Raw genomic sequence first — 14,221 nt, 5'->3', positions numbered from 1 at the left:
ATGAAAACATCAGGAAAAAATATTCATCATCGAAATATTAGCTGGGAAAGTGTAGTAGGAACAAGAGTGACACATCCAGACATCATTCATAAGAGTAGATATGCACTGATAGCAAAACCATCAGAGCTGTAAAATGAAGCCAAACACTGCAATTCCTCTGATGTCCACTAGGGGCTGCCTCCAACCTAGTCCTCATGGATTCCCAACTTTACAGCAGAAATAAATGTTTACAACCTGCTACAAAAGTAAACAAACAAAAACCACTTTAGGTCTCTACTGACAGTAATGGTAAGGATTAAAGTTAGGGGCGTGGCCACTTTGATTGACAGGTTAGAAACAGAAAGCTGTTGCTTCTACCTGTGTGCTGAGCTTCACCTGCACAGGACATTTCAACCATGTCTCTGCGAGTCTGTGCTTCAAATTTGATGAGAGCCATTCTAGTATAATAGTCTGTTACTTAGCAGTAAGTGGATAACCTAGCAGTGTGAGTGTGTGCAGACGTGTATAGTTTATAATTTAGCTGATAAACACTCAGCCCATTTATCTAAATTGGGTCAAACACTTATATCTCCATAAAGTATGACAGCAACCAAAATGCTAATAGTGGTTTCCAAATGTGATGAGTAAAATAGTCACAAAATTAGTTTATGTGACTATTTTACATTTTGACTCGGCTCTTTGTGTTAATTCACCTCTTTGCATTCAGTCATTAGTTATTAATCTCTGGCTCTCTTTCACAGTGTGTATTCTCCCCCCACCTCCAACTGATCACAGCAGATGCCTGCCCTCCCTGAGCCTGGTTCTGCTGGAGGTTTCTTCGTGTTGAAAGGGAGTTTTTCTTTCCCACTGTCCCCATGTGATTTCTTTAAGGCTGAAATGTAAATATTCAGTCAGTGTGTGTGTGTGCGCTCGTTTTGGACCCTCATACTTAAGCCCAGCATGCGCTGAGGTGATTTATCTCATAATGAGCTCATGCTAACTCCATCATGGCTAAAAACTCATCGCTGACCCTCTGCGGTGAGCTCCGGGGTCCCGTAGGCGGCTATAATTAGCACCGTCCCGGTGAGCAGGCAGCATATGTAGAGCGGGGGCGGTTTTTGGCTCCTACACACACACACTTCCGTGTTTATCTGTCACCGTAAAGCAGGAAGCACTGTAGTAATGTGTAGGAGTTGACGAGCCCTCCTGCTGCTGGTTCCTCACAGGTATGTCCACCGGTTACCGTCTCAACTCTCTCCCCCTAACGTCCCCCTCCCGCCTGTCTCCGCTCCGTAAACCCTCCGCAGCCGTTTGGACCGCAGACATTAGCCTCTCCCGGGCTAATTCCTCCCGGACGGTCCGTGTTTACACCGCTGTTCCTGTTTAGCCCATTAACGAGCCTCCCGGCCTCTCTGCTGTCTCTGTTGAAGGTGTCTTATGAAGCCACAGTCAGGTGATTTCTGCCGTTACAGGTAAAGAGAAAGCAGCCGGGGAAGAAGCTACATGGAGGCTAACTAACTGAGCCCGGATCCGTCGGTGCTCGGCAGACGATCACACATACACACGGGGACTGCGGTACATCGGTACCGAAATGCCAGCCGGTAAGCTGCATGTCGGTGTGTGTCGATGAGTGTGAGTGTGTGTGCTGACATGTTTGACAGATATCCCTACGGTCCGCCGTGTCAGTGTTGCGTTTAAGTGTTGGGCTAATTGTTACAACGGTAAATGGCTGTCTGAAAAAAGTGCGGTGGTGTGTTCATGGTCACTGTTTCAGTGTGGGATTTTTAAGGTGTCACCTGTAGTCCCCGCAAATGACGGATCAATCGATTAATTGATGATCTTCATTCTTAAAATGCTTCTCAAAGTAGAGAATCTTTTTTTTTTTAGTCCAGATTGTTACATGTTTCACCTATAGAGTGTAACACATCTTCAAATCAGTTAAGAAGCAAAATAATCAGTTTTTCTTCAATTTGAGAAGCTGCAGATTGTTACTTTTGACATACAAAGGCCCTAATTAATTTAACTGCTTATGATTTAAGTTTCCGTGAATATGGAGAATATTACGACAGTGCAGCTCTTCTGTCCTTCCCTAAAAGGCCAAACTCACTCGCTGTTTAGTTCAGTTCCAGCCGAGATCTGCTCAGCTCAGCAAGATTGGTCTCGAGGAAGAAAAAAGTTTTGACGAGAGAATATTTGGAAGTCACGACTCATTACTGACAACATCTAACAAGGAAGGGCCTGATATGTCATCACATGGTTCAGAGTGAATCATTGTCCTCGTCAGTAGGGAGTGTCCACTGGAAAACTTGGGTGGCAACTTGTACATCCATTGTCTGCTTTTGTCGAATAAACATAAAAATACAGAAAAAAAACTTTTATGTGGTGCAAGAAAAGCAAGAAAAACACCAAAACAAGGTGCTCGATGGAGGATAAGCCCCACAAATAAAATATCCAAGTCGTTTTTAAATCTAAAAATGGAGACGGTGTCCTCTTTTCACCATCACCTGTTGGTTGAATGTAACTGCTTCTGTGCCGTGAAAGAAATAAGGATGAGATGTCTAAAGCTTTCCCTCTGAATGCTGTTGTGAGTCACTCCTGCTGCCAGTAAGGTGCGGTCAGACCTGTGAGGCCAGGTGGAGTTTAACTCTCTGATGTGATGAAAAGCAGCCGATGATGAGAGCAGGGCTGTAAACAGGAATAAATTGTAGGCGATGGCAGGAGTTAGCTTCTCTGAGCTGTCCCTCCTGCTCTGCTGCAAACATTATTTGATCATCCAGGTGAATAAGCTGCACTTTTCTGAAGATCAGACTTGTTTGTACCTGAACCAGCCTGACTCTATCACTCCTAAGCTGGCTGAACACTGGTCAAACGTCACTGTCAGTGTCTGTAAGTTCAGATCACCATGACTGCTCTCTGCAGCAGTGTTGTAACTACTGGTGCAATTTTAACGTCAGCTTGGTTTCAAAATAATCGTTTATTAAGGAGGAATTGATCTTAATTTTCTGCTTAATCCTAAACATTCACCTACATGCACAAGCAGCTGGATCCCAGATGTCCACTTCATTAGATTCCTGGAATATTATGGATTTTCGTGGAAGTGTGTTGCAGAGAGGAAGCATCAGTCTCAGAGGCAATTTGACGACTGGGTCCGTTTAACAGAAATGAATCCAGATGCTTTTTCCTGTTGTTTCCCGCCTCACGGTATTTTCTGCATCCAGCCCACAAAGTTTGATTTGTGGAGATGATGCAGCTGCTGTCGGCATCACAAAGCCTTTATTATCCTTGAACGTTTGCGGTGTATTCAAGTAAATAATCAAACATGTGTAAACATAAAAACAGTTCTCATATAGCACACTGGATGCGTGAGACGTCTTCCAGTGTAAGATACCGAAACCTGTCCAAGTGCTGTTTGTTTGTTTGTTTGACTATTTGGAAAGAAGCTGTGGTGCTTCTGGATTTCATGGACGTCTACTAGAAGGCAGCAGAAGTCACACGTGAACTTCTGATAGTTTCAGGGATTTCTTTTCCTCGTGCAGACGGTGACAGAAGGGTTGGGCTGGTCTGTGGTGGTATAGAGAGGCTGTTGATGAAGTGATTCCTGCCCTCACCTGTGGTCGTGAGCTGTGCATAGTGACAGAAAGAAAGAGCTCATGGATACGAGCTGCAGAAACGAGTTTCTCTGAAGGATGTCTGGGCTCTTCCTTAGAGACAGAGTGAGGAGCTCCATCACTTTAAAGGACTCAGAGTAGAGCTGCTGCTTCTCCACGTTGATAGGAGCTGGGTGAGGTGGTTCAGGATGTCGCTGGAGTGATTATGTCTCCCAGCTGGACTGGAAAAGCCTCTGTGCCCCCCCCAGAAGAGCTGGAGGAGTTGGCCAGAGAGAGCTTGGACTGCTGCCCAGATGCAGAGAAGCAGCAGAAGATGGATTTAAGTTTCCTACTGTGAAAACTTCTCATTCATCACAGAGGAAGTCGTAAAGTTTGATTCTCAGGGATTTGACGGGGTTTTTGTTTTCTGCCGGCTGTAGGTGGAGTGAGTCACACCTCTCGACTTTGGAGTTTGTCATCTTAAAATTCAGCATTTTTGTTTAGTTTTTTCTTCTTTCGCGCTCTGTAACTCTCATCTTTTATCTGCTGCATTAAAGATGAAGTCAAATAAAATGAATCACAGACTTTTTATTAAAAACACATCGAGGTTCCTGTGATCTGCTGCAGTGGTTTTTTCCTGTCCTTCTTACTCTTTGTCCTCACTTTGACCCCTTTAATCTTGAATCAGCGATACGTGTTCAGACTGTGTGTGTGTGGAGTCTTGACTGTTTCTATTTTGGGAAAGTTGGACTTTGGGCGCCCTCGCCTTTTCTCCTCCTCGAGCAGCAGCTCTGGCAGGTGACCAGCTGCTGTTTACTGCAGATCGTTTCTCTCCTAAAAACCCACTTGGCTGCTGAGACGAGTAGGATGAGAAACGAGTCTGCGGGCCAAGAAACGATCTCCCCCCAGACGGACTCATTATGCTTTGGAGCTGGTGCTGGTGGTGGTGGTGGAGGAGGAGGAGACAGAGGTGGTATTTCAGGCTGCTGATGTGTGTGGATGCTGGCGCTTTTGCTGCAGACAGCATCTGCAGCTTCAAGGACTCTGCATCCCTGCAGGCCTCGAGTCCGCTCTATAATTAGTCCTGGTGGTAAACTGCTGATTGCATTAGTGTTAATGTGACGCTTTCAACATCGATCCCCGAGGAGCTGCGTAGGGGTGCATGCATGCATGTATGTATGCATGTATGCATGCATGTGTTTGCTGGACCCAAACGTCCCTCCTTATGTTTGTTTACCTTAACATTAAAAGTTTTCCACTTTTAAAGGGTGAAAACATTATTTGGACAGCACTTCAGAGCACTGAACTAATTATTATAATATTTTATTAATAATAATATTGTGATTTACACTTGCTTAATAAATGACTCCAGATTGAAGTAAAGGCCTACGCTGGGAATAAAAGTAGGGAATTACATTTACTTGGAAACTACTCGATAAAGATGAGACAAGACTAAACCTCTGAGGGTTAATCAGATCACAGTTTGTGATAATAAAAATGAAAATGTTCTCAGTTTTTACAGAGCTCAAATTTCCCGGTTGCTATGGTTACACATCCCACTGAAGAGTCTGTCATGCATGCTGTTGGTGTCGGTGAAAAACAGCGTTTTGTGACCGTTTCGCTTCATTTTAAAACGATTTAACGGCCAAGTTTAAAATAACTTTATTCTAAAACGAGCTCCCAGACAGACGGTGGGCGTCAGCGATTGGTCCTTAGTTTTTTTCACGCTCGCAGCTCGTTCTCGCCTCCGTTTGGCTGCTAATTGGGCGAAGGAATGTGCTGCTCCCCTCCCCCGCTCGCTAAACAGTCGTTTCACAGGGAGATGCTAACGGGCTGCAGCTGCGGTGATGTCACTTTTTCTTATTTTTCACATGAATTCTGCAGCGGACGTTACAAACTCGCTGTTGTCTCGACGACAAGCCCTCCATGCTCATGTGCATCCAACCAAAGTTTCGTCCAATCAGCATCGGTGTCACGTTTCCTTATTTTCTGCTCCAGTGGTGGACGTTCATGTCAAACATGGCTCAAGCTATGACATCAGTGTAGCTACAAGGCTTCAGATTGCTTCAAACACAGGTTTTTCCTATCTGTGAAAGAGCATTGAGAGGGAATGACGCTAATATGATCATCTCATTCCCACGGTTTGCAAAGGACAGCCAATCAGAAGACAGGTAGCTTAAAGGAGGGTTAGCTTCAAGCCTACCCAGTCAAAGTTGAATCAGGCGTGTGCGTCTGAGCCACTGCGAGACAGGAAGTGCACAAAACTGTGTTGATTTGGCTCATTTTCAGTTCTGTTGTCATTTATAGTCGACACAGATTCTTCTGAGCGCTGCTCCATTCCCAGAGCTCTCGCTCCTGGGCGTGTTGTGGTCTAGAGGCTCTCATTATCCTCAAAGTGTTAACCACCTCAATTAAGTCATTATGTAGGACAAACCCGCCGTCGCTGCTGTCGCCTCTCCCTGTGCTGCTGCTGCTCTTTAAGTCTGAACGAACAGTCAGATAAGCGCACGGGGAGATAAGTGGAGATAAATGGAAATATTCCTGATGGGAAACATTTTTTCTTCTCCTGTTATTATGCAGAGACATTTACATTCAGGGTAATCTGAAGAGGACGCTTCAGTCTACCACTCAGATCCTGATGCCCGTCAGAGTAGCCGCTAAACGATGCTTTAAACGGTAACGTGTGGCCTTTCGGCTCGGTGATGAAGCACCTCTGCTCGCTCCCCAGAAGCTACATTAGCCTAATGTTTTTCATAATGCTGTCGTCACTTCTTTGGATGTTGGCAGAGTGCCTGGTTGGTCCCAGTGCTGCAGGAGGTCTGCTGATGCCACATTTACCAACCCTGCCTTAAAACCGTCTTCATCTATTGGCTATAAATCGATTGTACCAGCAGCCTTTGAGCAAACGGCACCAGCTTGTCTTAAGAAGTCAGGAGTTTTGGGTCTGTCTTAGGTCTTAGTGTCCAATTGTTTGGCCGATAAGTGAACCATCTTAAACAGTTACACATGGGTTATTAGTGGAGATCGACTAATCACCGAAACCCCGTTGTCGCCTGAAATTCTACCATACGAAGAGCTGAATGAAACAGATTGTTAAAAAACAGGTTGTTTTGTGATATTTACCTTTTTAAATGTGTGTTTCTTCCATTCCCGGTGAACGCTATCACTCGCTTCCCTGTTACGGTCGATTTATCAATCAGCCAGAATTCAACGGCCGCGCATCATCGTCCACGTTCAGCGCCGATTTTGGGTTATTCTTAGGTAAACGCTTTTGCAAATGGACACAACCGCAGTATTGCTCGGCATAAGAGGCACAAGATGAATGGAAATCATGGACAAAACATCACGTGCAGTAAGCTGGAGGAGCTTTATTTTGAGAACTGCTTCAATGAGAGTGATAGAAGGTCTTGAGATCTGGTGCAGCTGTCAGCAAAAAGAAATGAAGGTTACTAAAAGCTCGGTGCTTTGTTCTGAACATGAATGAAAAGAATAACCAAATCTGCTGTAAATCAGAGCTGTTGTAAAGGGAATCTGAACTGGAACACCTTTAAAAACATCAGAAACGTTTTTTTTCTTATTTCTTGAAGAATTTCTTTCTTTAATTTGAAAAAAAAACAAGGTCAGGTTTTCCCTTCCTGTTCAGCTGCTTGCACCTGTAGCGGGCCCGGTCTTGATTACTTGATCGATCCGATGGTTCAGACTTCTCGATGTGCGTCCTGGCTGAATGAAACATACTTACGATCGGACGGCCTGAGATGATCGACGATCTCGGCCTTTAGGAGACTGTTGGGATTTGTTGCCATTTTCTGATCTTCTGCAGATCATCGTCATCAGTTAATCGAGGAAAAATATCTGGCAGATTAATTGATCATGAAAACAATCATAAACAACAGCAATAATGTAACCTTCAGAAGATGAGACACCAGCGTACGCTGATGGATTACACAATCTAAAATTAGCAGGCTGCTAATTGATTTTCATCCCCTAAAGAAAACAAAATGAATCGAGAAACGTTCGACCGAGAAAGAAACGGAGAAGAGTGCAGGACGCATTCAGAGATCATCGGTAGAAATCAGGCAGTGTTCAGAAGACTGTCAGAATAAAGGTTAACGTGATAGATGTGCTATAACTTAATCCTCCTTGGCAGGAGGCTCCTTGCTCAGTGGCAACCCTCCACAGCTACCGTGTGCAGGGTTGCCATTAAAAAAAACCCATTGTTGCACTTTTATTTGCGTTGTCGGTGCTTACGCCGTTGTAAAAGCGTCTAAATAGATCAGGACCACCTGCGGCGAGGGCCCTCTGTCCGCTCACATCTTCTAAGTTGCGTCGGATGAGAAGCTGGTCGCCCGTTTGCGTCTTCGGTGGAACACGGGAGTATTTAGGATGCAGGAGGAGTCGCAGTGAAAGAAACCCAGCGGGCCCGTGTTGTTTTGATGCTCCGCTGGCTAATTGTACGTGAGCCGTCGGTTCCTGTGCTCTTAGGACGGTTCCTCCCTCAGTTGTTGGCTGTGATTTGTATTCACAGTGGAAGACGGTTTGTTCTGCAAAGGAGGATTTTGGCCTAAATATAACTTCAAAGGAGATGCGCCTCGCTCTGTTTCCCCCACCGGTTGCGTCTTTGCAGACGGGGAAGCTTTTATCTTTCTGTGCTTGTTGTTTGACGCCCAGCTCGCTGCTTTTCAGCACTTCAGGATGGATTTTGCACCTTTCTTCTGGTCTGTTTTGTAGTCGGGTGTTTGCACGCGGCGCTGTCAGCATCACAGGTGTCGGTACAGAGATGTTGAGCTGCAGTCCTCTGTCAGGACAACAGCAGCATGTAAAACAGCCGAACGGGGGGCGAAGCTTCCAGTTTTCACTGCAGATGCTATAAAATGTGTGCAGCTTCCACATGATGTTAACCCTCTGAGGTCGCCATCGATCACGACTTTAATCTCGATTCTAATCATAAGTAGATTTAGTTTTTATTAAATTGTTCTTCCAAGTCTTGGAGATCAGGGGACAAAGACGACGATCATTCTAGCTGACGAATCAAAAACCTCCCAAACGCAGGGTTGGGTCGGGTTATGCTGCGTAGCTGATTGATCCATCTAGCGTTCATTTCTCCAGCCAGATGTGTGGAAGCAGATCACATCTGTACAGTCGCTTGATGGAAATATTCTAACATTTACTAGTGGAATAAAAATGTATTTGGTTTCGTAGCTGAGGGGGAACCTCATCATATCAGGAGGCTGCTGACATTTAAACTCCGCATGTTTGATATGGACCGGCTGAATTTCAGGCTGCCGTCAGTCCGACCTCGTAACCTTTGCTGTGAAAACAGGAAGAGTGTTTTCTTCACGGCGCAGCTTAATCTTGCAGTTGCCACATCGCTCCCTTATGGCTGTTTGCTGCCAGACCTTGCCTTTCAGTTCAGCGTCATGTTTTTAAAAGAGATTTATTTTTGCAGTTAGTATCTAAAGACCACAACCCGTCCATTGTGGCACTCTCGTGTTCCTCTCTCGGTGTTTTGTTTTCAGAGCGCACGCGACTCGCGCGGTAGCGGTCCAGACGCTCGCTGTGAGGTCCCTCTGGCTCTGCAGTCTGTCCTTTTTTGGATGCGAGAGGCTGTTTGTGAATTCTGTGGAAAGAATGTCAGAACACAATGAGCAGGAGGAAGAAAACACAGCTAAACTTTGCTTATTTTAGAATAAGCAAAGTGACTAAAGCTTTGCATAAATGAGCACTGTCTACAAACACCACGCAGTGACCTGCTTGGATGTTTGATGTTTGGCTTCACTTGGTCAGGTGTAGGAAAAGGTCATGGGCGGGGCTAAAAAGTGATGAACCCAGCATCTAATTTACTGTTAAGCCGATTTAAACAGGAAGAAATCACGTTTAGTTGATTGTTTTGAAACATTTCAATAAAAGTTAGTCGTAGATGAGGTTAAATATTACAATCATAAATCAATCAATTTGTATTCATAGGTATACTGCTGCCGTTCCACCAAACGTTGCTAATTTTTAGCTTTTGGTCTTTGTTCATCGCAGATAGCTGACAGACGACCTCAGATCAAGTCTGTTTCTCTCGGTTAGGTGTCATATTAACATGAATTTAATGTAATTGTTGAGTTAACAGTAGCTTTAATAAGAGTGCACGACTCATATGGAATATACTGGATGCACCTTGTGGTTCAAAATGGTTTTGTGCAGCTGAGCTTCGTTATCAACTCCATCTCCACCCAGCTGGTGTGTATTCAGATTCTGTTCATATTTTTATTATTTTAGGTTTGAAGCTGTTTGATAAAAAGCTAATTTAAGATACAACTAGAAGCTAATAAAACCTTCAGAATTAGGGCTGCCACGATTAGTTGACTAGTCATGATTATGTCGTCGACTGATTTAATAGTCGACGCTTTGTTTGAAGCTTTGTAAGATCCCAAAAGACGCAGGAATAAGTAGTAGGATTTAAGAGTGTAATAACGGACTGAAACAGAAGATGGCAGCACTGCATGTACAAGGATGCCAGCTGCCGTTAAACCCCGAAGAAGAAGAAGCTCTGTCACAGAATTAATAGCGCAGCCCAGCTCAGTTTCCAACAATGGCGGCAGCTAGTTAGTTTTAATATTACTCTTATTATTCTTTCTGGGTCACAAAATAAACGTTTAACATATTTTCAGGCGAGAATGTAGCTGTGTAAACCTCAAATATCTGCTCAGTTTATCAAGACACCACATATTTTCAAAAGCGCTCCGACGTTTTCGGAGACGTCTGTTAGCCACTAGCTCGATAGCTAGCCGGGGGCTAGGCTCACTAGAGCCGTGAGAACACCGGACTCCCGCAAATCGTTTTCAAACCCACCGCCGTCTTTCGCTACTCAGGTTAAACATGATATATAAGTCACTTAGATAATCAAGCAGACAGCTGATTATCAGAAGTGTGAGATGCTCCAGAATTTACTCCGGTGTCCTGTTATATTTTAGATAGCAAGGAGTTTATTAAACTTCACTGAAACAATCTGCACATTTAATTAAAATTTAATAAACTATCATCTTGTCTTTATTTTTAGTTAGCACATACCTTAAACACTTAAAGCTGTAAGCTAATGATAGTTATATAAGAGCAGATGCTGCTGGTGCAATAAGCTGTAGTTTTACGTCCAATGGATGATGATCTGATTAGTTGACTAATCGCAAAAATAATCGTTTGTGGCAGCCCTAATCAGAATCATCTCAGTAAATTCAGGAACAGTAAAGTTTAGTTTGTCTCTCACAAGTAGTAAATACAAAAACGAAAAACAAAATCTACATAACATTAATAAAATGTAGCAAATATAATATGTAAATATTTCAAAAAGCAGCAGCAGCAGGAAACAGTAACTGAAGCTTTGAGTGTTTTCTGGCAAATGTCTGAGCAAAATAAAGGCGACTTAATGGAAAAGTGTTTATTTGGAGATTATTTTTCACAGTTTCTGTCAGATTTAATTTTGCAGCCTGTAGGTTTATATAAGAGTGGAAGTGGAAGCTGTGTCCTTCCCTGTTCATTCAATAATTAACCAGTTATTCTTGTTTTGGTTGTTTTTTGCTGCTCTAACAGAATAAAATCTGCTCCTGTCCCCTTCATTTAGTCCTGATATTGCATCTTTTGCGGTTCAGGAAACGGAGCTCTGTGATAAAAGTTTTAGGTAATTTTAAAAGACGGAGCACTGCTGTGATTTGTGCCTGTCTGGAGTGTTTTCAGCTCAGTCTGACTCTAAAATTAGAGCCTGAGCCGCCTGACTGTGTGAGGTATGACGGTATCTGCAGCAGCCATCTGTGGCCGTTACGCACCGAGCTGCTCCACACTCGCGAGGACGCGACATCAAGCGTTTCTCCGCTATCTAACCTTGAACCCGAGACCATGTCTACACTAACCTCTGAAATTGAAAGTGCAACTTGGCTGAACTTCTGTTGAACTCTTTTAAAAACAGACTGAATAAATCCATAAGTTTGCTCATCAGCAGAGATGAAAACATCTTTTTAAAACCTCATTTTGCGCCACATCAGCAAACTTATTAAGCATGTTTCTAAAACCAGATTACGACTGTTGTTATTTTTAACCTCGAGCACTAGCAGCCGTTTGGCAGCCGTCAAAGCTGGTCAAGGATTTTATAGGGTTCAATTTTCCTAGCGACCGCTGGTTGCCAAGTGGTTTCCAGTTATTTGCCAGGTGGTTGGCAACCAGTCTCTAGGCCTGTGTGGCAGCGGTCTTGGTGACAGCAGGTGTGAAAACTCGTCGAGGTTTTCTGGGGCAGCCGAGAGTCTGAGTTTCCCACATTTGTCCTGCACGAGGTTTCGACTTTTTGCATTAGCTGTGATGAAACCTTCAGTTTGTGCCTCTTGTTGTGAATGTTGAGGTGTGTTTAGGATCAACATCCGTTAGAGAAACCGTCCTCTTGTCATCTTTTTAACGCTCCCGTGCCTCCGGTTGCAGCACCGCCTGAACCAGCATCGATTCATGTTTGTGCTCAACATTCGGAGCCAAATGTCCACATTTAGACGTCGTCCTTGAGCGCCGTGAGGCCGGTGATAGCGGGAGGGTAACAGCGAGGATCTGTTCAAAGAGCAGATCATCGTGAAAGAGAAAACCTGGCTCTGAATGTCGTCTCTCTTTGAATCCTGAAATGTTCTTCACTTCAGAGAAACGTCCTCGTGTTCAAGGTCTTCAACTAAAATTAGTCCTGAGTTACACAATCGCAGAGGCCCACACACACTCGCACAGATGTAAAGGCACATGCTCACACACATTTTTAAAAACGCCAAATTCCTTTAGCAGCAGTCTCTCAGCAAATCTGCGTAATTACTCTCCAATCAGGATGATTAAAACACCGTCGACCCCGCACACGCACAAAGCCAGAACACTCATGTCATCTCTCCAGAGTGTGTGTGCATGTGTGTGTGTGTTTTAGCATCCTTTCCCCTCAGCCGTCGGTGGGGGAATGATACCGACGTGGTTTTTTGGAGCCACTCTGCAGCGTCGCAGCTTCACCTGCGGCGTTTAGCTGAGCTGCTGCTGCTCTGCCGCTGCCAGCGGCGAGGGGAAACGAGCGCTGCAAGGTCAGTGGTGAGTGTCAGCATGTGAGGAGGGGGGAGGAGAGAGGGAGCGAGCGGGGCTGGAAACAAAAAAGGAGAGAGAGACTGTGGAGTCGAGGTCCACCTGGCAGGCCGTCCTCTGCGTCGCCTCCAACAAGATGGATTCGGAGAACAACGAGTCGGGTAGGGAGCGTCTTTTTAATAATGCCTCTCCTGTGTGTGTGAGGGTGTGTGTCTGTGCGTGAGACGGCACAGTGAGAGAGGCTGACACAGTCCAGGTCTCGGTGATGAAGCCTGCGTGGCAGCAGCCATCGATCTGCTCGTCTCGGTCCAATCAGCTGCCGGTTCTCCTTGACTGACGTGCCTCGAGACCAATGGTGGCGAATGCACAGATTTCATGCTGTGAGGGATCCTGACGCTTTCTGACTGCTTTTGTTTTTGAATCGAAGCTCACAGTCACCTCAGCAGCTGCAGTGTGTGTGCGTGCACGCATGGGTGTGTGTCTGTAGGATTTGTGCCTGTACAAATGTGAGTGCTAGATTCTTATTGCTGTGTCATGTATGATGAGTATGGGCAGCCAGTCAAAGAGCTACTTAGATGTACGAACATATTAAAATGCTCCAGCATACAGAAAACTCTAGAAAGAGCTGAGTTACACCATGAAATACAAACGTTGTGCTTTATTACCCCAAAAGTTGGGAAATTATTTTCACAGCAGCCAAAAAGCAGCGATAAACCTGAGTGACGGTTTCTCGCAGGATGTCGAAAACCCATCGGCTCGTCCGACGCCGCCGACTTTCAGAAAGGAAGGAGGAGCTCGCTGAGGCTGGAGCTGAATGGCTCAACTTTGCTTTTATACAGGAGACACGAAACAAGCGAGACGTGAGAGAAATCTCAGCATCTGTAGTTTGGTTCCAGCTGTTAGAACATTTCCTGGGAGTTATCTGTTACGGGGGCAGTTATGACCAAAATGATATTTATCAGGTTATTTATCAGGATTATGCTTTGAGTTTTATGTATAGTACAAATCTTTGCATAAAAATAAAACTGTTCCTCATTCACCTAAATGCACCGCTGAGAAGAGCATAAAAAACAACAGGAAATGAAGTCAACGTCTGGCCGACATCACGTTTACCCGAAGCCTTCGGTGCTCACTGTGTTTATTGCCAGAGATGGGCAGTAACGCGTTACTTGTAATCTGATTACTTTTTTCAAGTAACGAGTAAAGTAAGGGATTACTATTGCAAAAACGGTAATTGGATTACCGTTACTTTCCCGTAGGAACGCTGCGTTACTGCGTTACTAAAACCGTGATTTCTTTGCGAGAATGTCTCATGACAGTGACGTAAGCGAGTGCGACGTTCGTGACAACAGCTGTGTGCAGATCAACAATGGATCATATATCGAGTGCAGAGAGAGTATGAGCGTGCAGCGTTTAAAGCGTGGAAGTACTGACCTTACTTTGAGTTTGATTCCATAAAAAGTGACAAAAACATTAGTGTCCGTTGTGCGTGGGAAGAAAACTTCTTTTTACAGCGAAAAAACCCTAAACTTCCAAACAAGCACCGAGTAGCTACGACGTAATGGGAAACTCACAGAGAAACTCGC

The 14,221-nt window shown here is 44.6% G+C and overlaps 1 protein-coding gene across 3 annotated transcripts in view; it reads left to right on the top strand.

Annotated features, from left to right (window-relative positions):
* The first annotated feature begins 1,017 nt into the window (after positions 1–1,017).
* The window catches only part of efr3a (EFR3 homolog A (S. cerevisiae)), a 117,801-nt gene continuing 104,597 nt past the window's right edge, over positions 1,018–14,221 (top strand). The window contains exons 1-2 of one of the 3 annotated variants that reach the window (XM_087832566.1): positions 1,018–1,205; positions 1,452–1,580. In XM_087832566.1, the coding sequence (XP_087688692.1) occupies positions 1,571–1,580 (10 nt within the window). In that variant the 5' untranslated portion in view covers positions 1,018–1,205; positions 1,452–1,570. Of the gene's footprint in view, positions 1,337–1,451; positions 1,581–12,526; positions 12,797–14,221 lie in introns of those variants that run through there. The other 2 variants (XM_087832567.1, XM_087832565.1) reach the window with 2 other exon arrangements.

The sequence above is a fragment of the Neolamprologus brichardi genome, chromosome 18 (assembly GCF_056152115.1).
Source record: "Neolamprologus brichardi isolate AB-2024 chromosome 18, ASM5615211v1, whole genome shotgun sequence".
In the NCBI taxonomy this organism is placed as follows: Eukaryota; Metazoa; Chordata; class Actinopteri; order Cichliformes; family Cichlidae; genus Neolamprologus; species Neolamprologus brichardi.
The sequence above is the reverse complement of the archived record's forward strand: the minus strand, read 5'-3'. Positions and strand labels throughout refer to the sequence as shown.